At 49.9% G+C, this 27,850-nt stretch overlaps 1 protein-coding gene across 2 annotated transcripts; it reads left to right on the top strand.

The window, feature by feature from the left end:
- Positions 1-585: 585 nt before the first annotated feature.
- On the top strand, positions 586-25,145 carry POMGNT2 (protein O-linked mannose N-acetylglucosaminyltransferase 2 (beta 1,4-)). 2 transcript variants are annotated; one of them, XM_041734435.1, is made up of 3 exons: positions 586-867; positions 10,178-10,309; positions 22,857-25,145. In XM_041734435.1, the coding sequence occupies exon 3, from the start codon at positions 22,943-22,945 to the stop codon at positions 24,683-24,685; it is 1,743 nt and encodes a 580-aa protein (XP_041590369.1). In that variant the 5' UTR covers positions 586-867; positions 10,178-10,309; positions 22,857-22,942; the 3' UTR covers positions 24,686-25,145. The 2 variants fall into 2 exon arrangements, with proteins under 2 accessions (XP_041590369.1, XP_041590368.1); XM_041734434.1 differs by lacking the exon at positions 10,178-10,309.
- The last annotated feature ends 2,705 nt before the right edge of the window (positions 25,146-27,850 follow it).

The following is a 27,850-nucleotide window of genomic DNA, read 5'->3' as shown; positions in this document are numbered from 1 at the left end:
TATTTTTTTTTTGTTTTTACTAAATGGGTTTTAAATAAAAATTTGGAGAAAGAAAAAAAAGAAATGTCTCATAACTCAATGAGGGTGCAGGTAATCATGGTTGGTGCACATATTTAAATGAGTTGAATTTTCATCTATCCTAGTAAAAAGCCAAGGGGTTTAGAATTCATAAATCAAGAAATAGGAGCATATATATATTTTGAGAGTGGACAGTAAATGCCAGATGCAGCAACCGTAAGAGTTGGGAATGTTTGCCCTTTAGGAGGGTCCAGATGGGATGGATGGGATGGGGTGGGGGTGGGTGAGGGGAACTGGATAGTGCTTTTGAATTTACTTGTATTTGTGGTAATAGATATTTTTAAAACATGTGATATATTAATCACTTTTATTTTATAAATGACATCTGATTGTTGGCTTAACTTGCATTTACATTTATCATCAGGAATCCCATAATCGTATAAATCTAACAGCAGGTAAAGCTGCGCCTGTCGCGGGAAGAAACTACAACTTCCAGGATTCCGTGGGCTGAAGGGATGGGCTGTTCTCCAGGCAAACTGCAATTCCCAGAATCCCGCTAGCCGAGGGGTGGTTCTGGCCGGGGTTGGGGCCGCGGAGCCCCCGAGCGTGCGCACGCACGTGCCGGGGCGGCCGCGCCGGGCTCGCCAGCCAGGCAGGCGCACGGCGGGCACCCGCGAGCCCGGCGGCGGCGAGCGGGACGGCGCCCTGGGACCTGCCCTCCATGCCCGGGCCTCCCGGTCTCGTAGCGGGCACAGGAGGCGGCGGCGGCGGCTGTTGGGGCCAAGGCCGGCCTCGCGGAGGGCCCGCCGGGACGTTCAGCCCCGCGGAGCCCGGCCTGCGGGGCTGCAGGTGAGACGCGCGCGCTCGGGGCTGGGCTTGGAGGGAGGGACCGGCCCCGGAGCCCCCGGGAGGAACCAGCGGCAGCGCTGGCCCTCGGGTGAAGGAGAGCCCGGGGAGTTTGCAGAACCAAGAAGTGACGGGTGATGCAGATCGGAGGAGGCGCGGGATGGGGGCGGGGTGAGGGGAGATGGACCCTCGGGGTCCCGCTGCCCCCTGGCGCGCCCTTGGTTCCCTTAGCTGTCCGGCTGGCACTGGCAGCGAGCCCTCACTCGCTTTTGCTCCGGAGACGATTAGTGCGGTTGGCAGGGAGCCAGCGAGGTGGGGGGGGGGGGGGGGGCCTGGGCCTCCGGAACTCCTGTGGAAGGCAGTACCTGGGCAGGCCTGCAGCTGATCCCTGGGCTCTTTGGGGCTCCATAGGATATTTACTGTGTGCCCCGTGTTAAGAGCCTGCCACGGCCTGCTTGACAGTGTCAGGGTAGAGGGACTCACCGGACTCCTGATCCCTTCCATGTGTAGACTCTGTCTCCTGGTCACTGATGAGGATCCTCTGCTAAGATCTAGGGTGCTCGGGCCAGGGCCCTGCACCTGTTGGTGGCCCGGCTAGGGTCTGCTTACTTTATAACAGCCAACTGTGGGAGCATACTCTTGGGGAGAGCAAGGTGCAGCACCGGAAAGGTTATGGGGTGAGCTTGGTTATTGGCTTAGTGGCTAGGAGCACAGACAAAACAGGGTTCATTCACCAAATGTTTACTGTTACATGTGCTGGGCTTTCAAATCCTGACGCTCATTTACTAGCTGTATGCCCTGGAGCAAGTCCCTTACCCTCCCTGAGCCTCTGTTTCTTCTCCTGCAGAATGGGAATAAAAGTACCTTCATCACAGTCTTGCTGTGAAGATTGAATGAGATAATGCTGTGCAAGTCCTATGTCCAGTGGATCCAGTGGATCCAGTACACAGTGGATGCACAGCAGATATTAGCACTTGTGGTTGCTAAGATAGTGTTACAAGTGAGATTGGAATCCAGGACCCTCTTTGTACTGCACCTAGCTGCTCTCTCTGGCTCTCATGGATCTTGGAGATCTTCCATTTCATTCTTTCACACATTACAGATGAGGCATCTGAGTCCCAGTTAGTGACAGAGCCAGAAAAGAACACGGGTCCTGTTCTCCCCAGGGATGGCCAGCACATCAGTGCCTGAGCCTTGGGCCCCAGGAGTGCGAAGAGAAGCAGAGAGTGGAGATCCTCAGCAAAGAGGAGGATGGGGTGCTGGTGACTGAGTTCCCCCACACCACATTGTGGCCACGTGAGCATCCTGGGGGCCTTAATGTGTCAGTGACAGAGAAGCTATAGCAGTTTTCAAACTGTCCTTCAGGTTGGCAAGTTCGTGCTCTGAGCCAGGGTTTAGAAAATATTGAGCAGTAAACAAGGCTTCTAGCAAATATGGAGCTAACTGGAAAATTAAATTACCAAATGCTCCATTCCCAAAGGGTCTGTGGCACTCTCAGTTTGGTTGTCAGTGGATACTCTCCCCCAGGACCTGCCTAACACTGGAAGTTTTTTTTAAATTGGATAAAATAAAGAACATGAAAGGCATAGCCCACAGATGTTAGCAGAGGCTTAGGAGTAGACCTGGTTCAAATCCCAGCCCCACCACTTCGTAGCTGTGTGACATTGGGCAATTCACTGAACAACTCTGAGCACGGTTCCTCAAATGTGGGATGAAATTGATAGCACCTGTTTTAGATTTGTAGGTGAGAATAAATGAGATTGTTCATCTAAAGCACTTAGCACTGTTTCTGGCATAGAAGAAGAGCCACTGAATGGGTGGTAGAGCATCATTATGATAATAACAATACTGTAAAAATAATCGTCAGGCATTGTGTTTTGCCTGTGAAGTAGGTATAATCATGTTGGTTTTTCAGATCAGGAAATGGAGGTTTGTAGGGGTTAAGAATTAGCTCATGCAGCCACAGAAGGACAAATACTACATGATACCACTAATCAGTTGGATCTAGTTAGACTCCTAGAAGCAGAGTGTGGAATGGAGGTTTCCAGGGTTTGGGATGAGGAGGAATGGGGAGGCATTAGTCAAAGGATATAAGGTTGCAGGTATACAAGGTGACTAAGTCCTAGACATCTACTGTAAGCTTCGTGCCTACAATTAACATTAGTGTACTATATACTTTAAAATGTGCTAAGAAAGTAGGTTTTATGTTGTTTTTAACACAAAAAATAATAAATAAGAGGGCAGGAGGAAACTTACAGAGGTGATGGATTGGTTTATGGCATATATTATGGTGATGGTTTCACAGGTGTATACCTATCTCTAAACATCAAGTTATACACACTAATTATTTACAACTTTTTGCCTGTCAAAAAAAAGAAGAAATCGAATTGGCTTAGGGTTATGCAGCTGCTAAGTGACAGAATAGGAGCTCACTTCTGGTATCTCAGCTCCAGAACCAGTGCCATTGACTTCTCCTTTGCCACCCGTGGTCCTCATGGTTCTTGAGACTCAGCTGTGACCAAGGGGCAGCCTCCAGTGTTTTGGCAGGGGGTCTTCTCCCACCACTTGGAGAGGAGGCGGGACCCTACGGCCTAGTTGTTTGTGCTTCCTCTCCATGCCTGAGATTGGATGAGGCCGAGTGAGCCTTGGGGAGGAGGTGTTAGGAAGAGGCACCCCTGTGGCCCCTGTGGCTCTCATCACTGGGCCATAGGGCTGGGGAAGTGAGAAGTGGTATTTAGGGGGGCTGGGTGGCATTCCAGAGCTGTACTTCTCTGGGCCTGATTTCTGCCTTTGGGAAGAGGGCCACCTCTGGGCCATGGGTGTGAGGAGGAGCTCTGGACTGAGAGCTCCCTCTGTTTTAATCTTGGCTACTCATGAGAGCTCACACCATGCCTCTCGACCTCTTTTATAAAGAGTTGGAACAAATCATTTCTAAGGGTACTTTTAGCTCTAAAAATAGGTGATTTTATAATTTTAAATTGGCGGATTAGCCCTCTCAGCACAGCACCAGGGAAGGTTGGAATAATGATCACCCCCATGTACTACCAGACTTTCCTTGGGGCAGGAGAGTGGCTACAGCTCCCTTGAGCTGCCTGCCACCACTGGGCATCTCTGCCTGGCTGGGTGGGCAGTAATTACACAAGGGAAGCCTTGGGTTACTAAGTTACAGTCAAGAGCCTGTGGGTCTCTTATTTCCACAGCCATCCACACCTGCTCTGCCATTGAATGATAAAAACTCATTGCTCTGACGTCTGCCCTGCTTCTCTGTCACTGACTACTGAGTCTGAAGCACTGTGGATAAGTAAGACCCCTGGAGTCAGACATGGGTTTGTATCCTGGGGCCCCCACCTGAGCTGTAAGACCCCAAGTAAGCTTCTTAACTTCACTAAACTTTGGGGTTTTTCATTTTAAAAGATATTGGAGCTGACCATAGTATCTGCATTGGAGGGTTTTTGTGAGGCTTATGGGAAAAGGGAAAGGGGCTTAGGATGGTGCCTGGCATATGGTAGGTGCTCAATAAGCTGGTGGTAGCATTAGCCTCCATCCCCTGCCCAGAAGCCAGCATCCTCTTTTCCTGAGCCAGTCAGGATAGCAATTGATTGATCACTTCCATTTTTGTCTAGTGTCCCATGTCCTCTCTGCTGCATATGTAGGGCCTGACATCTGTCAGAGCTTTCACTCTGCCATTGGTAGACTACTGCCAGTACAGTCTTAATGCTAAGAGTTGTTTCATTTCTCCATTTTGAAAGCGTAACAGAGGGCCCTTCCCCGGCTGGACACTGGGTACTCAGCCACGAGCCAAGTATCAGGGAGAGGCTGAAGACTCTGGTCTGCTGAATTGCCACTATTAAAACTATTTTTTTTTTTAAAGATTGTATTTACTTATTCACAAGATACAGGCAGAGACTTAGACAGAGGGAGAAGCAGGCTCCGTGCAGGGAGCCCGATGCGGGGCTCAATCTCTGGACCTGGGAAAACACCCTGACCTGAAGGCAGACGCTCAACTGCTGAGCCACTCAGGCATCCTATTACCACTATTATTACTATTAACAGGAAGGCCTTGTGTCAGGTTGTTTTCAAAAGAAAGGGAAATAAGAGATTAAAAAAAAAAAGCCTAAAAAAAGCCCTTTAGAAATGAGGCAGATAGAAGAGTGCTGCCAGCTTGCTCCCCAAAACTGCTTCACTCAGCTCCTAGAGCAACTAAATATTATTAGAATCCTGTGGACTCCATGCATCCACCTTTCTAGGATCCCCTCTGTTTGAAGAAGCGCTGGAGGAAGGTGTCGATGGTGCTGCCACACCTGCAGACACAGAGCTAGGCAGCTGGACAAGAGGCTGCTTGCCATGGAGGTTCACCTTCTGTGGCTGGTCACCCAGCGCTGGGTGCAGGTTCCACTTCTGGGGGCCCTGGCCAGCTCCAGACATAGGCACAGAAAAGCCATGCATAAGGGCCTCATGGTCTAATAAGAAGTAAAAGCTCCAGGAATTCTAGGCCTAGGGTGGGAGGCCCAAACTCACATGCTCACTGGAACCAAGAGCCAGTGGGGAGAGTGAAGCCAGGGGTGGGCCCTGTAACCTGGTGGCCAGATGCCCAGGTTAAAGCTCACGCTGATGGAGTCCTGGCAGGAAAGCAGCCTGGTGGTACCTGGCTGGTACCTGGTATCAGCTTGGGCTGTCATAACAAAGTGCCACTGCTTGGATGACAAACATCAGAAATTTATTTCTCACAGTTATGGAGGATAGAAACCCAAGATCGAGGTGTTGGCAGGTTTGGATTCTCTTGAGGCCCCTCTCCTTGGCTGGCAGATGGTTGCTTTCTCACTATGTTCTATCACGCTTTTCCTGGCTGAGTCACTGTGGAGCTTTGTGCCTCACACCAGTTGGGTCCTAAAATCTGGTACCCAGAGGAAAAAAATGTGATAATCGCAACCCTTGAATTTCTGTGCCCTGGAAGTCCAAGAAGATGAAGGCCAAATGGTGCCTGAGTTGTTAGCAAGGGTAGTGTTGACATGCTCCGTGTTCAAATCCTGACTTCATTCCATGCAAGCTGAGGCCCTTGGGAATCATTTACTTCCCTCCTCCTAGCCTCTGCATCTGTGGATGGGGATAGTACTGCAGTACTATGCTAGCCTCTTCATGTGGGTTTGAGGATTAAACGAGGAAATGTAGAATAGTTTCTAGTACTCCACCAACATTTAAGATTGGAGGTGGTGGTTGTTGAAGTTATTAATTTCATGCTGGACACTGCCCGCTTGGGGGCCTTCTTCCAGGGGAAGGGAAATAAGTCTTTAGGAAGATAGAGCGAACCTGGAAGGGACAGGGAATGTGCCACCAGAGCCATTGGGGGTTCAGTCCATTTAGGGTTGGCTTGGAGCTGTATGGCTGACTTGGTACCTGTGTTTAATTCATCGTTAATCTGAGGAACCCTAGTGAAATGTGATTCTGACAGCTGATGTATTTTGAGGCCTATTGAGGTACTTTATGTGCATTAGCTCATTTAGTTCTCACAGCGCCCTAAGGAGGTTATCATTCCCATTTTACAGATGAGGAAATTGAGTCTTGAGGAATTAAAACCATTTTACACCTAGGGGCTTAAGGAAGGTGAGTGTGAGCTGTGTGGCCTGGGAAGAATTCTTGATCACCACCAAGGGAAGAGTGGAAGACCACGGTAGTTTTTTGCGTGTCCCGATGCCTGCACTTAGCTCAGACTGAGTGCACTCAGGTGATGTGGGAGATCAGCCAGGCACTTCTGGCTTCCGGGGCAGAGTCTTCTGTTATCCACCTGAGGTTGCTCTTCCTCTCTGGAGCCCTTTGGGCAAAACCAGTGGAAGCAGGGATTTTTAAGCAAGGCTAGATGACTGTCTGTCGGGATTCTCTTCATGTCCTGTTAAGACTTTGGACTCGGGAACCCTGGGTGGAGCAGCGGTTTGGCGCCTGCCTTTGGCCCAGGGCGCGATCCTGGAGACCCGGGATCGAATCCCACGTCGGGCTCCTGGTGCATGGAGCCTGCTTCTCCCTCTGCCTGTGTCTCTGCCTCTCTCTCTCTCTCTCTGTGACTATCATAAATAAATAAAAATTAAAAAAAAAAAGACTTTGGACTCAAGTTCATAGGTAGATATACATATGGAGTGACATAGACAAGTATAGATTATCTCTCACCTACCTTACCTTCACTCAGGTGGAGTCAGCCAGAAGCTAAGGAGGCCCTTCTATGGCACCTGTGTCAGGGAGGTGTTATGGTGGGCATCTGTTCTGCTTGGTCAGTGGATGTGCCATATTGATCATTAATAAATTCCAAGTCATGCCTGTCCACAACTAACAAATGCCTATTTTTTTTAAGAGAATAAAGGAAAGAATCTAAGCACCTTTGCATGAATGAACTCAAGGGCACAGCTGTCTACCATGGGCCAGGGATCCAGGTCTCAGCAGATGTTTTCAGGAGGGGTTTCCTTTGGGGATCTATTCAGAGCTTGCCTCTACTGGAATAGGAGCTCTGGGCAGGTGCCCTTTCCATGTGTTGCAAGTCCCAAAGCCTTGTTCTGTGTGAGCATGTGTGTCCTCTCCTGCCTTCTCCTGCTCCTTACTTTTCCTGGAGGGTCCATTACACCCAACCAACCTTCCTCTGGGGCAAAGTGATTGACAGGTAACTTGAGACAAGGGTGGTCTGGTCCATACTACTTGACAGACCCCTCCCTTCCCTGGGGTCTTCATGCCAGGGAGTAGGCATGCTGAAAACAGCGTGACCCAAGTTGTTGATGCAGAACCTTAAAAGTCCAATAGGGATTGCCTTTTCTATGTAACAAGTTTTTTTCCAATGATCACAGGTTTATAATCAGCCTTCAGCCCCACAAGCAGAGAGGGTGCCACCGGGGTCATTTCTGTTAAGGAGTGGAATCAAGGTTTGGGTCAGCCCTTTGGTTTGTCTCCTGTCCCCAGGATGGCTCTTCATCTGCCTCCGTGAGAGGCTTTGCTGGAAGAGGCAGCAGGGACTCTGTTCTCTGTTTTCCAACAGCCTTGTGCCTAGTGTTGGAAAAGTTGTATCCCCTCAGTAAGCAGACAGGACTTAGAGGAGAATCTGGGGCAGAAGAGTGACAAATCTCTTCTTGTAGGAAGATAGGTTTAAAGAGAAATTTGCCAATGTTGGGTTAGTTTTTACATTCTTCAAAGTTAAAAAAGACAAGGTGTGCCCATTTTGCATGGGCAGTGGGTTTTTGTTTTGCATGGCCTTGATTATATTTTTGGAGGTCAGAGTGGGTTTGTATGTGAAAGTTGGCAGTGATCTGGGAATGAGTTTCAAGTGCAGGTTACACCTTGAATAGTGTGTTCAGACAGGAGGTACACCACGGGGCATCTGGCTGGTGATCCCGAGATGATGGAGAAGCCTCATTATGTCCACTTAGGGCAGGAGTGAGATGAGAAGTGGGCAGAGGTGGGTTTTTCCAAGTTTCATTTCCTCTGCTTTCTAAAGGAAAAACAAGCAAAACGAGGGCTGAGCTTGTTGGGTCCCGTGTGAAGCCTGTCTCCTTCAGAAGTTGCAACATCAAACATCATGGTCATTCCCCTTGCCTCCTGTAGGGCCCTCCTCCCTGCCACAAAAACTGATGGCTCTCAGCTCATCAACAGTGCTAGCTCTGCTCATCGTCATTGGTCTGGGAGGGGACTGGATGGGAGATGACCCTATCAGATGGCTGAGTGGACAAGTTCTTCCACAGAGAGGGTGAACTTTCTGCCCATGGCTGGATATGAAACAGGGAAGCGAGTTGCTCCATTTGATGCTGGTGGCCCTGTCCTGACCATGAGGGGAAGCTGCCCAAGGGGAGAAACAGCATCCCAGGGAGGCAGAATAGAGAGGGCGAGTACTCTCCGATGGAGTCCTGTAGCTACTGGCTCAACTGGCTCCAGTGGGATGCGAGGACCCGTAATTGGGCTTGCTCCTCCCTGATTTGACTCCTTTAAATGCCTGAGGCGTTTCTTTTTCTTCTTCACCCCTTGTTCCACTTTACTTAAAACCAGGTCTTCTGTGTCTTGATGATTTTGAGCAGTCTTTAGAGTCAGAGAATGGTGGGTTGATCTCTAGACCTGACACTTGCATGGCCTTGGGCAAGTCATTGGTCCTCATTGACCTCAGGTTCCTCACCAGAGAATTGGGAATAATGGTACTTCTTAGGGTTGAGGTGAGCACCAAATGGGATGCCCTATGTAGAGGCTATGGGACACCCCCCCCCCCCCCCCCCGCCCCGAAGGTAAGGCAGGCTTGGAGCAGGGGCTGGGCTGGAGGCCTCTGTTGAGACATCTGTCATATCCTTGTCCAAGCAGGAAAAGGGTTTATCCAACTTTTCTTGTTCTCTGTGTGGAACAGCCCATGTCAGAGACTCTCTGTCCTCTCCAAATCCCCTCCCATTGGAGGCTCTTCCCAGAGAGGGTGGTGGTTTTCTTGGCTCCTCACAAACCACTGAACCTTCATGCCTACCCACAGATCCTAGAGAGACAGGAAGGTTTTCAGGGGGCCACTCAGAGGAGACAGAAGATAATTATCCTGGGTGGTCCAATCCTCTGAGTACCACCCCCTCCTCCTTGTCCAAGGAGCCTCATCACAAGACTCCTGTGGGGCAGCCCTCATCTCAGAGGCAGCCTAGGTAGAAATGGGTGGGGTCAAATCCTGGCCGGTGAATGTTGGCCCAGCCTCTGAGACTCTTTCCAAAGAGGAAAAGTGAGGACAAAATGAACCCTCTGAGTTGAGTAGTGGTGAGGAAAGAATAAGTGGGGTTGTGCACACATGGAAGGGACCCAGCATGGCACCGGACAGAGCAGGAACTCAGCAGGTATGTGGTGCTTTCTGCATCTGACTGCAGATAAGGGTGGAGACTGCCCCACTGCTCAGAAATGGGTTCACCACGAGAGAGAGGATTAGAGATAGCAAATAGAGGAGGGGTGAACTCCAGCTCTGATTTGAGCTCTTGAGGTCTCAGGAGAGTAAATACAAAGAAGGATGGACTGCTTATGAGTGGGAGTGAGCTCCCCGTCACTGAGAGTAAGGTGCCTTGTGATGCTAGGATTCTGGCCCCTCCACCCATTTAAACAGAGGTGACAAAGTGGAGTATGGAGGCCTTCAGCCTGAAGGAGCCCTCATCCAGGGATCGCCCTCATTCTGAAGAGGCTCTTGGTGCACAGAATGGCACTAAACTCTGGGTCACACCTCAGGACCAGACCTGACCACACCTCAGGACCCAGTGAGGCAGGTGTCCACAGCCCTGCAGAGGGCAGCACTTGGCTGAGTGTCTTTTTTTTTTTTTTTTTTTTTTCCGTTTCCCAGGCAAGGGATGGCGAGCAGAATTCTCTGTCATCCTGGTCTCCCTACTGTTGCTCTGTTCTCACTGAGACCGGTGGCCTCTCCAGGAGCAGTGAAAATTGGCCTGGAGAAAGGAGACATCATGTCCACTGTCCAGTAAGCCACTTGGCCCAATTATTCACCATTTTGAGTTTCCTCCTGGAGTTTGTTATCCAGAAACATTTTGAAACAGTGATGGAGAGAGATCTCTTCTACCTTGTTTAGTGCCAGGGGTCTGATTATGTGCTCTTTGCCTCCATCTCTTATCTTTTGAAAACTCTTCTGAGCATTTAGCTGGATCCTTGAGTGCCCCTGGCATGTGCAGGCTGCTGCAGAGCACTTAGTGGGCCTGGGGAGGGGAGAGCATGGGAAACATGCTGAAAGGACTTTATAATAACCGCTGGTTGTCCAAGGACCTGTTGGCTTTTTCCTACTGCACTCTGGCTACTTCACAGCAGGTGAAAATGCAGGGTGGCTTTGCATCTGGCTTTACAGGGGCAAAATACAGTCCTAACTGTGTTGATGAGTGTCCCCCCAGGAATAGATCCTGAGCCAAAGATTCATGTGTAACTAGGTTACTTGAACTCTGTCCCAGTAAGCATGAATCAGGGAGTGAAGAACGGAGACCAGAGAGGGAAGGGGGGCATGCATCAGGCCTGTGAGCACTGTGGGCAACCACCTGATCTGTTAGGGAGCTGTGGGGCCAGTGTAGAACATGCCTCAGGACTCTCCGGCCTGGGCAGGATGGATGTGGACCATTCATTTATTCATTCACGGACTTATATTTTAATTCCCATCTAGTTACATGCAGTTATATTGGTGATCCGACCATTCCACGGGAGTGGGGTATTTATGCAACTGTTCCCATCAGATGTTGGTGCAGGCTGCCTGCCTTGTACATGGTTAAGTTAGAAACCCAGGCCATCCCTCCTGGGCCGCATGCTTTAACCATCACATGATTTCTAGCGAAATGTTTGTCCATCCCCAGCAAACCTTCCTTTCCATTTCCTCCCTCAGAAGGCAGCTCGGCTGAAGGGCCCTGGAATCCTCTGTATTTGTCCTGCCTTCTGTCAGCATCCTTCTGGCTGGCCTGGGAAGGGGTATTGACTTAGCATCTAACTAGAAACAGTGCTCCCCCCTCCCCAGGCTCAAAGGCTGGCCTCTGCCTGTTTGCCTAGTTGCCCTATAAAGCCCCCAGCCCCATGTGTTCTGGTTCCCATAAGCTTGACCCCAAGCACTCTGTCCCCCCAGCTTAGGGTTGCCTTAGGTCCAGAGGAGAGGCCCAGGCTCCTTCCTCCTGTGTCCACACCCCACACCACACCTCCCTGCTGCCAGGCTTGCATTCCACCACAGGGAGGCCTAAGAAGATAGGTGGCTGAATGCTCACTAGACAGGTGCCCACGCAAGGTAGAGGTGGGTCTTTCCTTTCTTTTTTCCTCATTTCCAGTCTTGCTTCTCTGGCATCCCCTGGGTGTGTCTGTTGTAGCTTTAGCTGTTGTTGGAAGCATTCTTGGCTGTGATCGGAGCAAAACATGCATCAACTCAAGCCCCCCTCGCCTGCCTCTCCTCTCTCCAGGGAGGGCTCTGTTTATCTTCTATTTTCTAAATATTCATTTATTACTCATCCACTCTCTAGAATCCTGTCATTTGTAGTAGGGATTTATTTGATTCTTTACTGTTAACTTTTTGACTTTTTATTACGGAAAATGTCAAACAGACACAAAAGAGGATCATAGAAAGGCCCCCATCACTATCTTTCATAGTGATCTCTTTGCTACTGTCTTACTGCATCCCTCTCCATACTTTTTTTGCTGGAGTATCTTATTTTATTTATTATTATTATTATTATTATTATTTTTTTTTTTTTTAAGATTTATCTATTCATGACAGACACAGAGAGAGAGAGGCAGAGACACAGGCAGAGGGAGAAGCAGGCTCCATGCACCGGGAGCCCGACGTGGGATTCGATCCCGGGTCTCCAGGACCGCGCCCTGGGCCAAAGGCAGGCGCCAAACTGCTGCGCCGCCCAGGGATCCCTTATTATTATTTTTTAAGTAAGCTCCATGCCTAACATAATGTGAAGCTTGAACTCATGATGCTAACTAAGATCAGGAGTCACATGCTCTACTGACTGCACCAGCCAGGAGCCCCTTTGCTGGAGTATTTTAGAACAAACCACGTACGTGTCATTTTACCTATAAACACTTAATATTCTCTTGTTTCTTATCTAATTTTTAATGACTTTATATTTAGAAATAATTTTACACTTACAGAAGAGTTACCAAAAATGCTTCACTCAGCTTCCCCTGATGATAAATCTTACATAACCACAGTGCAACGATCAAAACCAGGAAATTAACATGGTACCATTAGCTCCACCACGGACCCAATTTAATATCTGCCAATTGTGCACTAATATCCTTTTCCCTAATTTCCCTTTTCCTGGTCTAAGATCCCATGTTGTGTTTCATTGTCATGTCTCCTTAATTTCCGTGAATCTGGGACAGCTTCTCAGTCATTCATGGTCTTTTCTGACCTTACTTCTTAAAGAGTCCTGGTGAGGGATTTTATAGAATGCCCTTCAATTTGGGTTTAATGTTCTCTTTACTAGCTTATCTATAGTCCATACTCAGAGCTGGCAGTGGAGCTAGACACGTTTCCCCATTTAGAAATAAAGATTGATGTATTTTGGGTAAGGAGATGACGGAAGTGAGGTACCCTTCCCAGTACACTGTATCAAGGGGTATGTGATGTCAGTAAGTTACTACTGCTGATGCTAATGCTGATTACTTGGTTCAGGGGATGTCTGCCAGGCTTCTGTATCGTAAGGTAAGTTTCTTTCTTACTGTAAAGTTTCTATTTTTGCCTTCGTATCTCACGGGGAGATAGTCAAGACGATTTAAACACCCTATTTCTTTTTCTTTTTATTAAGATTTTATTTATTCATGAGAGACAGAGACACAGGCAGAGGGAGAAGCAGGCTCCATGCAGAGAGCCCGACGTGGGACTCGATCCCGGGTCTCTAGGATTACACCCTGGACTGAAGGCGGTGCTAAACCCCTAAGTTACCCGGGCTGCCCTTCAAATGTCCTATTTCTCATCACACTCCACCCACTGATTTTAGTATCCAGCAGTGGATCTTGCCTGAGACCGTTATTACTGTAATGTTTGCCAAATGGTGATCTTCTATTTCCATCATTGCTTCTACATTTATTAATTGGAATTCTGCTGTAAGAAAGATCTGCTCCGTCTTCCTTATTTATCTATTCAATTATTTATTCATATCAATATTGACTCATGCATGCTTATTTTATTCTATGGGTTATAATCCATTACTATTGCTTTTTAATTTTGCGCATGGCACCAGATTTAGCCACTGGGAGCTCCTTCAGGTGAGCTCCTGTGCCTCATCATTTTTTGAGAACTTCCTTACATTCTGGCACTACAAGATGTTCCCAACTTGTACTTTCCCTGCTCCAGCCCTGGAAACAGCGATGTTTCCGTAGAGCCCTGGTTCCTTAGTAGAGGATGTTAGGAACCAAGACCTGAGCACATTTGTCACTGCTGCCAGGCCCTCACCCCAAGCTGTTTCTACTTCTCACAGTCCTCCTGTCATGCCAGTGTGAATCCCTCTTCAGTTCCATGGCCCAGGTCTGAGCTGAGGCCCCCAGGGTAGCCTCTCCAGTGAGACACCCTGTCCTTCTAGTGTCTCCTGACCTTCAGGATGAATTAGCTCTTCCTTCCCCTGGTTTCTTTGTCTTTTTTTTTCTCCCTCCATTTACCTCCTAGAGAGATGTCAGAGCTCACGCCGGGGTCATGTCATTGCTAAGGTTTTCTCTTCTGAGCAGCCTTGGTACTGTTTGCACCACGCTGAGGGTAGGGATAGTTGGTGCCCATGGCAGAACCATGGGACACTGGTCAAAATTGGTCAGTTATCAGCAATTTACCATGGTTCTACCTAATACCAAAGCAGAACAGTTCTTAGCTGGTGGGGCTGGGTGGAGAATTTCGTAGGGGTGGAGCACATGTTTTTAAAAAGTATATGCGGGGGATCCCCGGGTGGCTCAGTGGTTTAGCGCCTGCCTTCGGCCCAGGGCATGATCCTGGAGTCCCACGTCAGGCTCCCTGCATGGAGCCTGCTTCTTCCTCTGCCTGTGTCTCTACCTCTCTCTGTGTGTGTGTGTCTCATGAATAAATAAATAAAATCTTTAATAAAAAAATAAATAAAAAGTATATGCAGCAATATGATTTTACATATGCAGATATAGATATAAAATACCAACTTCAGAAGGTAAAGGTTGATGAAATCTTTCAATCCTGAGGGTAGATATTGTAGAAGAGAATCTCTTATGAATAAGGGATTCTTGGGGAATCCCAAGACTTTATAGTTTGGAGCATGAAAGAGTTTATCAGTGGGTGCATGGGTTTGAAAAGACAGGGAAACACTGATGTTGAAGCACATTTCCTGGCTGTAGGGTTCTGGGCTTGCCAGGATCCTCCCCTGGAGATTAATAGGGCTGACTAGGGCACAGGCAAAACCCAGCCAAGAAGGCAGCCGCCTGTTCCTTCCTCTCACTCTGGGGCCAGACCAGAAGTTCTCCACTCTTGTTCTGCAAAAGCTTCAAAGACTTGCATGAAGGACATGAGGTTCATGGGCTCTCCAGATAGTTGTGACTTTATTCCTCTTCCCTACAGACCTATAAGGCCCATGGGATTGAGTGAGTGGGAGTTTTGTTAAAGCACTAGCTTTGAGTCCACAGGAATTTATCTCAAATAAGTCATCTGCAGACTTTGGGACTTGAGTTGCCATAAGGAGCATGCTTTTTGTACCCCTTTGCGCAGAGCTCCCTCTCTTCTGAGCACCCCATTCTAACTCCCAGGCTTGCCTCTCCTGCATGAATGGAGAGACACTGAGGCTGGGAGCTTGTCGTTGGATTTTCTACCTCTGTTCTCCCCTATCTCCAGGCTACTCTGCTCAGAGACAGACCTTCAGGAGCTCCCCATTGCCCAGAGGGTAGAGTTCAGATTTCTTGACCTAGCATCAAGGCCATTGACATTTTGGCTTTAGCTGATTTTTCGAAGTCTCTCTTCTGCTTTTCCTCTGTGTGAATCATCTGCCTAACTAGACTGGACTATGTGGTCTCTTCTATCTTTGGACGACCCCCCACCTCCTTTCTACCCTGGAGATGATATTTCTGGTCCCTCTGAAAGCTCCAAGGAATGGCCAAACTAGAAGGACTCATTTCTTCCTCACAGGGGTCTGGCCCTTACAGCTTAGAGGGCTCACTGGAGCTTTGTTTACCCAAGTTAGAAGTGTCATGGGGAAACTGCTGCCAAATAGCTCCACTAGGTTAGAGGACAGCTCAAAAACAAAAGGCACAGGCTAGACCTCCGTGTGCTTGTTTCACACACAATTACCTATAAAGAGGTTCTCCTCTGTTAAATTATTCTTGGCTTGGAGACACCAAAACCCCAACTAAAACTAGCTTCCAAAGGAAGGAAAGCTCACAGCAGAAAGTCCAGGTATAAGGCTTCAAGATGTCACTAGGGTCCTTTGTATCTCTCCTCCTTCATGCCATCCTTGGCATCCTGGCTTTGTTCTCAGGCTGGTCCACCACAGATGGTAGGCAGTAGCCATGGGCCAGCTTCTTCTTTCATGTCTAGTGGGTGGAAACAGGGAATGTGACTCCTCGACTTTGTTCTGTGTGGTTCTATGCAAGTAGCGTGCTCCACCGAGCCGGTAACTGGCTTTAGAAGCATACTCTTTGCTGATTTACCCTCTGGAGGTGGGAGGCAGATCTTGGCTTTCTCTGCCCCTCATGGGTCTTGGGGAGGGATGGCTATCTGGACAAATGCGGGGTTTTATTAGGAAGAGGAAAGAGACATGGACATTGGGTGGGAACAGTGTCCTCTCTGTCACTTACTAGTACACTGGACTTGGAAGCAGATTTGGTGACTGACTCTGGCCAAAGGTGCCAACAGATGATAGCATGTCCTGTCTCACTTTCCATCTTTGGGAGGAATCCTCTTCTTAGATTTAAAATCCTTTGTTTCAGGGATGCCCGGGTGGCTCAGTGGTTGAGCATCTGCCTTCAGCCCAGGGTGTGATCCTGGGTCCTGGGATCAAGTCCCACATCAGGCTCCCTGCATGGAGTCTGCTTCTCTGTCTGCCTGTGTCTCTGCTTCTCTCTCTCTCTCTCTGTGTCTCTCATGAATAAATAAATAAAATCCTAAAAAAAAAATCCTTTGTTTCAAATAACTATAATAAAAAGTGACAGTTCCTGACTCTGCGCCGGTCAGCTTTTGCTTTGAGTCAGATGAAAGCAGCCAGGGGTGGCCAGAATGTCTGAAAATGCCAGACTTCACTGTGCATTCCTGCGGCCCTTTTTTAACCATCCGATGCCTGGATTTTTTTCCCTTCCCCCTCTGCTAGACACTTGCTAGTTTGAACCTCAATGTTTGGAATTGCTGTTTTTATACATCAGCAGCAGTCAGCTCTCAGTCCTCACGAGGTACAACTAACCTGTGATTTCTGACCTTCTCCACAACCCTGGGATGTGGGGGCTGCACCCTCACCTGTGCTGATGGGGAATCTGACTTCAGAAAGGCCATACAGTAGAGTCACAGAGCTGCGGTTCGAAACCAAGTCTTCTGGCTTCTTTTTTTTTTTTTTTTTAATTTTTATTTATTTATGATAGGAACACAGTGAGAGAGAGAGAGGCAGAGACACAGGCAGAGGGAGAAGCAGACTCCATGCACCGGGAGCCTGATGTGGGATTCGATCCCGGATCTCCAGGATTGCGCCCTGGGCCAAAGGCAGGCGCCAAACCACTGCGCCACCCAGGGATCCCGTCTTCTGGCTTCTTATCCTTAAACTTTCCTGGACAGTACACATCACCTTCTGGGAGCTGTCAACCACCACTAATGTAACGGGAACTCAGAGTCAGGTTGATTTAGGGTATGAGGTGATAACTACTGGCGATTAGGTGTCTCCAAAAGAGCAATCCAGTGGGTCAGATATACTGGAGTAAGGTGGATTTGGTGCTGAGACCGAGGCACACTGACCACCGGTCCCTTCCATGGGGAGAGTTAGCAGAAGGTATGGCAGAATTGGCAAGGGGAAACTCTAAAGGAGATTCCTCGGGCAGAGGAGGCTGCTGGGGGTGGAATGGGGCTGCCCTTCCTAGCAGAGTTGCCCAGGGGGGTTCAGAGTGGCTTATCCATATCAGACCCAGCTGGACCCTAGAGGGAGGCTGTAGGACAGAGAAGCTGAGAGGATGGGGGCCGGCTCCCTTATCCAGAATCTGAGCTCAGATGCTGCCCAGCCAGGCCTGCACCTGCCCTGCTGCTCCCCCCCAGCCTGCAGAAGGTAGTACTCACCAGCACATTCGGGCACCTTCATTTTTATTTTTATTTTTTTTAAGATTTTATTTATTTATTCATTCATGAGAGACACACAGAGAGAGGCAGAGAGATAGAGGGAGAGGAGACTCCTTGCAGGGAGCCTGATGTGGGACTCGATCCCTGGACTGGGATTACGCCTTGAGCCAAAGGCAGACACACTCAACTGCTGAGCCACCAGGGTACCTCCATTTTTAATCCTGACCATGTCACAGACTTGCTGGGTGATATGAGGCAAATTCCTCACCTCCCTAAAATGAGGATGACTTGCTTAGTGGTTATTAACCTAATAGTGGAATTCCCTCCTAAGAGCAAAGAACCCCATTTTAAAATAAATTTTTGTGGTACTTGTATGAGTTTCCTAGGGCTGCTGCAACTAATTTAACCACAAATGTGGTGGCTTAACCTGACAGAAATTTATTCTTGCACAGTTCTTGGAGGACAGAAATCTAAAATAAAGGTATTGACAGGACCATGTTCCCTTTGAAAGCTGTAGGAGAGAATCCTTTCTTGCGTCTTTTTAGCTTCTGATGGTTCCTGGTAATCATGAGTGGTCTTTGATTTACAGCTACATCATTTGAGTCTTCTTTGTCTTCATGTGGCCACCTTCTCTGTTCCTCTGTGTCCTTTCCTGTTTTTTATAGGGACACTTTCATTACATTTAGGGCCCACACTAATCCATTATGATCTCATCTCAAGATCCTTAACTAATTATGTGTAAAGACCCTATTTTCAAATAATGTCACATTCTGAGGTTCTGGGTAGACATGAATTTTGGGGGGGGCATTATTCAACCCACTATAATACCCTTGAATATAAGAAATTAAAGGTGCTTGGTTTTGTTTTGAGATAAATGGAGGTCCAAGACTCTGGCCTCATGTCCTTGTTGCTGACCACTAGCCTTAACAGCCCCCAGGATCAGGGTCTGCAAACCACTAGGTACCCAAGGTTTCAGGAAGCCCTAGTTCACCATATCCCATGGTGATGAGACTTTAGACTTAAAAGTTTGAATTGATGCAGGAATGAGTTAAGACTTTGGGGGCTCCTGGCACTCGTGGCTTGGTTCTTTTTTTTTTTTTTTTTTTTAAGATTTATTTATTTATTCATGAGAGACAGAGAGAGAGAGAGGAGACACAGGCAGAGGGAGAAGCAGGCTCCATGCAGGGAGCCCGACATGGGACTTGATCCCAGGTCTCCAGGATCACACCCTGGGCTGAAGGTGGCACTAAACTGTTGATCCACCAGGCTGCCCCATGGTTTGGTTCTTTGGTTCAGAGCCTCTTCTTGCTTTTTCTCAAATGTGGCTGTACCCCAGAAGCACCTGGGAGCTTGGTAAAAAAGCAGACACCAAGGAGACTTTGGGTTCTGGTCAAAATGGAGCAGACACATTTATCCCTGTCCATGCACCATGCACAAATACAGCTAAAAACACAGGACGTTACGTATAAAACATGCAAAGACTGAAAGGTAGAAGAATGTGGAACAACACAGTGGTGAGTTCTTGGGTTTTTCTTTTGTCTCCTCTACACCCTAGACTGGGTGCTAAAGAAGCCCACAACCCAGAATTGCCAGTGAGCAGAGACCAGAAAAAGCCCCAAAGAAAGCTCACTCTCTCATTCATCAAAGGACTGGAAAAGGAGCAGCCTCACAAAACCTTTTTGAGAGTAGCACCCTATTCCTGTAAAACACCAGGAAAACTGCTTCTCCCCTCCCTCTCAGCTTTAATAAAGAAAGGCCAAATCGACAGCTTAGATGTCCATCCTTGCTTTGTGGTAACCAACCAGGTGCCCCCCACTTTCAGCACCCAACCTCCCCCCAACACCACCCAGAGGTAACAAGTCTCTGACAGTCTCCTTGAGATGTCAGTGGAGCCTAGACTTTCACCCCCACCCAGTGGTGATGAGGCACCCCTCCTGACCTACTGAGGAACTAGATTTCCACCCCTAATCAGTGGGTATGCAGAGTCTCTCACCCTCCCTGCCAGGATGCTGTTGGTGGAGGCTGAGCAGGAAGTGTGAATTTCCTCCCACCCAAAGATAATGAGTCAGTGCTCCCCCTTCTCCCACCAGCATGATTCTTGCAAAACCCTGCTGAAATGGAAGACTTAATATAAGCTCAAGGCTAAGGCTCAGCAAAGAAAGAAAAGGTATAAAGAACTAAATGGAGATTTGAGAACTGAAAAATGTAGTAACCAAAATTAAAACATCACTGGATGGACCAGTAGAAGAATGGAGATCACAAAAGAAAGAATCAGTAAACATGAAACAAACACATTGGATTGTTTATCCAATCCTAACAACAGGGAGAAAATTAGGGGAAAAAGTTGAGCAGAGCCTATTGACCTATAGGACAATATATATATTTTTAATTTAGCATTCATATACCTGGAGGCTGAAAAAGTATTTAGAGAAACAATGGCTGAAAGTTTCCCAAATTTGGTGAGAGGTATAAACCTATAGATTCAAAGGTGAGTGAAACCTTCCCTCACAGGGTAAACTCAGAGAAACCCACACCAGGACACCTGATAACCAGGCTTCTAAAAAGTAGGCAAATACTCTTCAGAGCCACAGGAGAGGAAGGGCCCATTATGTCCAGGGGAACGGTGTTCAGATACAGCAGATTCCTCATCGGAAACATGGCGGCCACAGGGAGGCCTCAGCTTCCATGTACTGAGAGGAAGCACTGTCACCCCAAAGTTCTGTCCCAGTGAAAATATCCTGTAGGAATGAAGGTGAAATCAGGGCATTTTCTTCACCCGAAGGAAAACTAAGAGAACTTGTTCTCAGCAAACTTCCCTAAAATGATGACCAAAGGAAGTTCTCCAGAGAAATGATAACGGAGGAAAACCTGGAACATCAGGGATGAAGGAAAAACAGGAATAGTAAAAATATGGGTAACTATAACAGACTCTCCTTTCCCTCTTGAGAAGATTACACTGGGTAATTGAAACAAAAATTATAAGGTGTTCTCATGCGGATTTTAACGCATGTAGAGGAAATGTTGAAGATAATTATAAAGGAGGAGGATAAAAGAGCCCAGATGGAGATAAGGTCTCTGTACTTGCTCGAGAGGTGGAATGTCACTACCAGTAGACTGTGCTAGTTTGCATATACACAGTATGATGCCTAGAGCAACCGCTAGAAAATCTGCACCAAGAAATATACTCAGAAACACTATCGATAGTTAGGAATGGAATTCAAATAATCTGCAAGAAGATGGTGAAAATGAAACAGAGGAACAAAAGATGGCAGATGCCTGAGCCATACTCCAGACCTACTATTGAATCAGAACCTCTTAGATTAGGGCCTACGAATACATGGTGTTTTAGCAAGTGCGTCTGGGGATTTCAAGAACCAGCCAGGTTAGAGAATCTGTGATCTAGACCAGTTTTGTTTTTTTTAGATGGAGGGAGTAAGAGAGCGTAAGCACCGATGTGTGAGTGGGGGCAGGAGAAGAAGGGGGAGAGAGAATCTTAAGCAGGCTCCATGCTCAGCACAGAGCCCAATTCGGGGCTCAATCACAACCACTAATGACCTGAGCTGAAATCAAGAGTCGGATGCCTAACTGACTGAGCCACCCAGGTGCCCCGAGACCAGGATTTTTTTTTTTTTTTTTATGATAGTCACACACAGAGAGAGAAAGAAAGAGAGAGGCAGAGACACAGGCAGAGGGAGAAGCAGGCTCCATGCACCGGGAGCCCGACGTGGGATTCGATCCCGGGTCTCCAGGATCGCTCCCTGGGCCAAAGGCAGGCGCCAAACCGCTGCGCCACCCAGGGATCCCGAGACCAGGATTTTTAAAGAGTAAATTGCCAACCCTGTTAGGTTGTGAAATCAAGAACATGCCCTGCCCTCCTTTTAAAAGCAAATTTAGAATATTGGACTAGAAAAGGAAACACTGGAGTACATGATAGCTAGAGTAATTCCTTTGAAATGTTTTAGAGGGTAGTATAATATGCATACTTACCAATGTGCATGCTCAACCCTTAGATGAGGGTAGGCCGGAGGAGACGGTGCCCCAGGAATGGCCTTCAGCTGGGTGCTGGAGGGGAGTCGGGAGGCAAATAGCCCGGCTTCTTCAGAGTAGTGACCTGCTCATTAATGTGCTTTGATTGGCTTCACTCCTTCTCCCTTTTAATTCCCCCCAATTCTTTGGATGATTTACCAAGCTCTTGACTCAAACTCTTGTCTCTGATTCTGCATCTGAGGGAACCTAGCCTAAGCCACTGTCTCTTTCTGGGCAGGATTGCATTTTGAGTTTTGTGATTGCAGGGAGAGACAAGCTGCAAGACACCAAGAAGCAGAAGCTAGCCCCTCCCCAGTGCGGTGCTGGCTGGGCACCAGGTGGTACCCATGCTGTTCCTATGAGGGCCGAGGGGAGAGCCTTCAAATCTGAGCAGTCCTGGGCTTCAGAGCAAGTGTATTACTCTTCTGGGTAGTGCAGAAAAATGAAGCAAATGCCCACAGCTCAGCCAGGCCCCCCTGTAGGTGTATCAGATACAGTTCTTTTACTGGGCGGTGGAGGGGGCAAATACCCACCTATCCTTCCATGGGAATTGAAAAGCCAGCAGGAGTGATTTCTGAACAGGAGCTTTAAGCAAGAGCAGACATTCCCCCATATCCCCCACATGTGCGTGCTGTGTGTCGTCAGAAGGGGACACTGGGGTCCTGGTGTACAGCCTGGAGACAGCGCTCACAGGCCTTCGGTCCTGTCTGTGCCCCTGTATGGAGAGGCCCTTACCTTGCAGTAGCAGGATTTGCCCTGTGCCTGTCATCATGGGCCCTCCGTTGGTTAGCTTTTGCTGTAGCAGTGCTTCATAACAGCCACGGGATTTGAGTGACATAAGCACTTACACAGCCCAGATGTCTGGGTGTTGGGTTCACTCACACACTGGGGGTGGGGGTGGGGGCGGGGGCGCTCCGAGCTAGGCTGGGCTTGGCTGGAGCAGCCCTCCTCCCTGCCTGCCTTGCTCCTCCCGGGACCAGGAATTGGCTGAGCACATTCTTCTCCTGGCAGGTAGGTGTAAAGAGGGCGAGGCCGGTCACTGAGCGCTTGTCGAGCCTCTGATTGGGTTTTCTCTGCTGACGTCTCCCTGCCCGAAGTGCCCGGGGAGGCAGCGGGGCCGGGAGGAGCGAACACGCGCAGGGGCGCAGGGGGCGCAGGGGGCGCAGGGGGCGCAGGGACCGGGCGCTGCCGGGGGCTGCGGGGGCTCGGGGGCTGCGGACCGCCTGTGCCCACCTCTTCCTTTCCTTCTCCCCCGCAGGCTCTTGCGGTTCCGCGGGGCGCCCGCAGGGATGGGTGAAGGCGCTGTCCGGGGGCGGTCCTGTCGCTAGGGCCCAGGGCGGCAGGATGCACCTGTCGGCGGTGCTCAACGCCCTCCTGGTGTCGGTGCTGGCCGCCGTCCTGTGGAAGCACGTGCGGCTGCGGGAGCATGCGGCCGCGCTGGAGCAGGAGGTGGCCGCCGGCCGCCAGGCCCCCGCGCCGGGCCCCGCGCCCAGGGCCGAGTACGCGCGGGCGCTGCAGCTCCTGAGCGAGGGCGGCACGCACATGGTGTGCACCGGGCGCACGCACACCGACCGCGTCTGCCGCTTCAAGTGGCTCTGCTACTCCAACGAGGCCGAGGAGTTCATCTTCTTCCACGGCAACGCCTCGGTCATGCTGCCCAGCCTGGGCTCCCGGCGCTTCCAGCCGGCCCTGCTCGACCTGTCCACCGTGGAGGACCACAACACCCAGTACTTCAACTTCGTGGAGCTGCCGGCCGCCGCCCTGCGCTTCATGCCCAAGCCCGTGTTCGTGCCCGACGTGGCCCTGGTCGCCAACCGCTTCAACCCCGACAACCTGATGCACGTCTTCCACGACGACCTGCTGCCGCTCTTCTACACGCTGAGGCAGTTCCCCGGCCTGGCCCGCGAGGCCCGGCTCTTCTTCATGGAGGGCTGGAGCGAGGGCGCCCACTTTGACCTGTACAAGCTCCTCAGCCCCAAGCAGCCGCTCCTGCGCGCGCAGCTGAAGACGCTGGGCCGGCTGCTGTGCTTCTCCCACGCCTTCGTGGGCCTCTCCAAGGTCACCACCTGGTACCAGTACGGCTTCGTGCAGCCGCAGGGCCCCAAGGCCAACATCCTCGTCTCGGGCAACGAGATCCGGCAGTTCGCCCGGTTCATGATGGAGAAGCTGAACGTGAGCCAGGCGGGCGCTCCCCTCGGGGAGGAGTACATCTTGGTCTTCAGCCGAACCCAAAACAGGCTCATCCTGAATGAGGCGGAGCTGCTGTTGGCCCTGGCCCAGGAGTTCCAGATGAAGACGGTGACGGTGTCCCTGGAGGACCAGGCCTTTGCCGATGTCGTGCGGCTGGTCAGCAACGCCTCCATGCTGGTCAGCGTGCATGGGGCCCAGCTGGTCACTGCCCTCTTCCTGCCGCGTGGGGCCACCGTGGTCGAGCTCTTCCCCTATGCCGTCAACCCTGACCACTACACCCCCTATAAGACGCTGGCCACGCTGCCCAGCATGGACCTCCAGTATGTGGCCTGGCGCAACATGATGCCGGAGAACACGGTCACGCATCCCGAGCGGCCCTGGGACCAGGGGGGCATCACTCACCTGGACCGGGCCGAGCAGGCCCGCATCCTACAGAGCCGTGAGGTCCCTCGTCACCTCTGCTGCCGGAACCCTGAGTGGCTCTTCCGCATCTACCAGGACACCAAGGTGGACATCCCATCCCTCATCCAGACTGTACGGCGTGTGGTGAAGGGCCGGCCAGGGCCACGGAAGCAGAAGTGGACCGTGGGCCTGTACCCAGGCAAGGTTCGGGAGGCACGGTGCCAGGCGTCCGTGCAGGGTGCCTCTGAGGCCCGCCTCACCGTCTCCTGGCAGATCCCATGGAACCTCAAGTACCTGAAAGTGAGGGAGGTGAAGTACGAGGTGTGGCTCCAGGAGCAGGGGGAGAACACCTATGTGCCTTACATCCTGGCTCTGCAGAACCACACCTTCACTGAGAACATCAAGCCTTTCACTACCTACTTGGTGTGGGTCCGCTGCATCTTCAACAAGACCCTCCTGGGACCCTTTGCAGATGTGCTGGTGTGCAATACGTAGCGAGTGTGCCATGGCCGGGCCGGGGGTGGGGGGTGGCTCCTCCAGTTCAGTGTCCCTGGGCCCTCTAGCCCCCTGTGGTGGCTTCTGGGAATTAATTATTTATTGAGCAGGCTGCCCTAGGCTTGTGCCCCTGTGTCTTCTTACTGTATCTGGAGTGTGGAGTTCCCAGCACTCTGCACTGGTACACTGGGATCCTCCCAACCCCCTTCTCCCGGCCTGAGCATCCATACTCCACAGAAGGTCCTTAGGGGGAGAAGGAAGAAGGAAACTAAGGAGCCTCTGGCCGAGTGGTCATGCTGTTCGCTACTGAATCTTTCTGGTTGCTGTCCAGATGTCTGGAAACTGTGAGTAAGTCATGTGGTCGCTTGGGTGGGTGGTTCATCAGCTTCCATCATCATGAAATTCACGTGTAGCACAGTGGAGTTGTGTTTGCAACATTCATTAAATGATTTTAAATGTCTTGGTCTTTTTTTTTTTTTTTTTTAAGATTTTATTTGAGAGAGAAAGAGATAGCAAGAGACAGCATGAGCAGGGGGGAGAGGGAGAAACAGGTTTCCTACTGAGCAGGGAGCCTGACATGGAGCTCAGCCCTAGGACACTGGGATCATGACCTGAGCTGAAGCCAGATGCTTAACGAACTGAGCCACCCAGGAGTCTCTTGGGCAAGTCTTTTTATTGGTTAGTTGCAAGTGGGACTGGTAGTCAGTACCCACGTGCTCTTTCATCTCAGCTGTCAACCGAGGAGATGTGGCCATGGGAAAGCATCAAGGACAATGAAGTGATGTGGGCTGGTTGGATTTCATCTTGACTGCCTGATGAATATCACATTCCCATCTAATTGGGGTTTAAGTCTGGAAGCAGGGGGGACAGGGCCATGGTGAGGAAATGCAGTGTCCACCAGGTGGTGTTCTTAGGCTAAAGAGGACATTCAGGCTCCCAAGACCACAACAGGCTACACACCTGGCATCAGGTTCCCTTAGAAGGACACAGGGCAGGACATTCAGCAGGACATCACTGAGCACTTCTTTTCTTCAGGGGGAGTCCTCACACCAGCCTGGGAGCCATTCTTGCCCTGTTCTGCAAGTTGCTGCTCAAGGGTGATGAGACAAGACCCCTATTGGTAGTTGGGGCCACTGGCTTAGAAGCCCCAAGGGAGCCATTGTCTTTCAAACAACATGGTTCCCAGGGCTGCTCCCGGGACAGTGCATTCAAGGGGATCTGCAGCTCTGGTGCCCCTACCAGATGTTTGGGTTCACGCATGACCCTGCCGGTGCAGATGTAGCTAATCTGTCAGAGGTCAGTTTTACTGTTGGCAGTTTTGCTGAATGGCACACCTGACAGTCTGCTGTCGCCTGGCTTCTGTGGAGCAGAGCTAGAAAGGTAACCCAAGATCAGATATGCCCCTAGAGGAGAGACACTGATGCAAGTCTGACTCCTGGGAAGGAAGGCTGGAAAGGGGGTCTAGGAGGTAGAGCCTCAGGCTCAAGCTCAGTTTTTTTTTTTTTTTTTTTTTTTAAGATTTTATTTATTCATGAGAAACACAGAGAAGCAGAGACATAGGCAGAGGGAGAAGCAGGCTCCCTATGGGGAGCCCAATGCGGGACTCAGTCCCAGGATTCTGGGATCACAACCTGAGCCAAAGGCAGATGCTCAACTGCTAAGCCACCCAGGAGTCTCTGTAGCTCAGTTTGTTTGTTTTTTTTTAAAGATTTTATTATTTATTCATGAGAGACGCAGAGCGAGAGAGAGGCAGAGACAGGCAAAGGGAGAAGCAGGCCCCATGCAGGGAGCCCGACGTGGGACTCGATCCTGGGTCTCCAGGATCACATCCTGAGCTGCAGGTGGCACTAAACCGCTGAGCCACCAGGGCTGCCCTCTGTAGCTCAGTTCTAAGATTGTCTCACGAAGCAGAACAATTCTTCAGCCAAAGTTGTCTATGAGATGAGTAGCCTGGTCACTGGCTGAGGGCGACTGTGGGAGGAATGGCCTCGGTGCCAGTTGGTGGTGGATTCAAAGCAGGAGATCTTAGCGGCACATTTTCATGGTCACCAGGTGCTCCCATGACCTTCCTTCTACTCAGGATATCTTTGTCCCTAACTGCTCTATCTGCCATCTTCTCAGAGTGCCACGTTGATCCACACATTAAGATTCAGTTGTAGGAAGTCTCACCCACTGCTGGTGTGAGGGTAACACTACTTGGAAACCACTTGGTGGTTTCTTCTATGGCTGAATACATGGCTACCCTGTATCTCAGCAAGTCCACTGCTAAATATAAATCCAGAAGAAATGAGTGCCAATGTCATCACATGTATAAAATATTCACAGCTCTAGATAACCAAAATCTAAACTCACATTTCCATCAACAGATATATTCTGTGCAAAGGACACAACAGTTTTTTTTTTTTTTTTAAGGTTTTATTTGTTTATTTAGAGAGAGCATGAGGAGGGCCAGGGAGAGAATCCCAAGCCGACTCTGCACTGAGCACAGAGCCCAACGTGGGGCTCTATCTCAAGCCCTGAGATGATTTCAGCCCCTTAGCTGAAATCAAGAGTGGGATCCTTAACCTCCTGAGCCACCCAGGTGCCCCCAGGACACACTTTTTTTTTTTTTTTAAAGAATGAACTATGGGGACAGGCAACAATGTAAATCTCGCAGTGTTGAGTGATAGAACATATACACTGTACGATTGCATTTCCGTGAAGTGCCAGGACAAGAGAACCAGTCTCTGGCGGTAGAAGTCAGAATCCCCCCGGGGGGGAGGCTCAGGGCGGCAGGCCTGGAGGGAGCCGGGAGGTCGGGAGTGTCTCGATCTGGCTGGTGGCTGCACGATGACCGTCTGTGTGGGCGATCATGAGCTTACACCCGAGGCTAGTGCACTTCACATACTTTTACTATGTGTACCTCATACATTAGACCTCAATCAAAAAGGAAAACTCGGCTCCAGGGGCAGCTCTTCTGGAAAACAGTGTGTCTCCTCCAGCTCCGGTCATTAGGCTGCCATGTCCCCCAGACACTAGCTCCGCACCCTGCCCTGTCCCCGACAGTACTCTGCTCCTGCCACGGGCGGCCCACCGGCTAGAGGCTGCGGGGGGTGGGGTTGTGTGTGTGGATCACGATGTAGAGGAACCCGCGGACGGTTCATTGGTTCAGTGAAGCCGTGGATT

Source organism: Vulpes lagopus, chromosome 19, assembly GCF_018345385.1.
Source record: "Vulpes lagopus strain Blue_001 chromosome 19, ASM1834538v1, whole genome shotgun sequence".
Lineage (NCBI taxonomy): Eukaryota > Metazoa > Chordata > Mammalia > Carnivora > Canidae > Vulpes > Vulpes lagopus.
The sequence above is the reverse complement of the archived record's forward strand: the minus strand, read 5'-3'. Positions and strand labels throughout refer to the sequence as shown.

Excerpts from the sequence above, each read along its gene's own strand:
- POMGNT2 (XM_041734434.1), top strand. The coding sequence starts at position 22,943 with ATGCACCTGTCGGCGGTGCTCAACGCCCTCCTGGTGTCGGTGCTGGCC.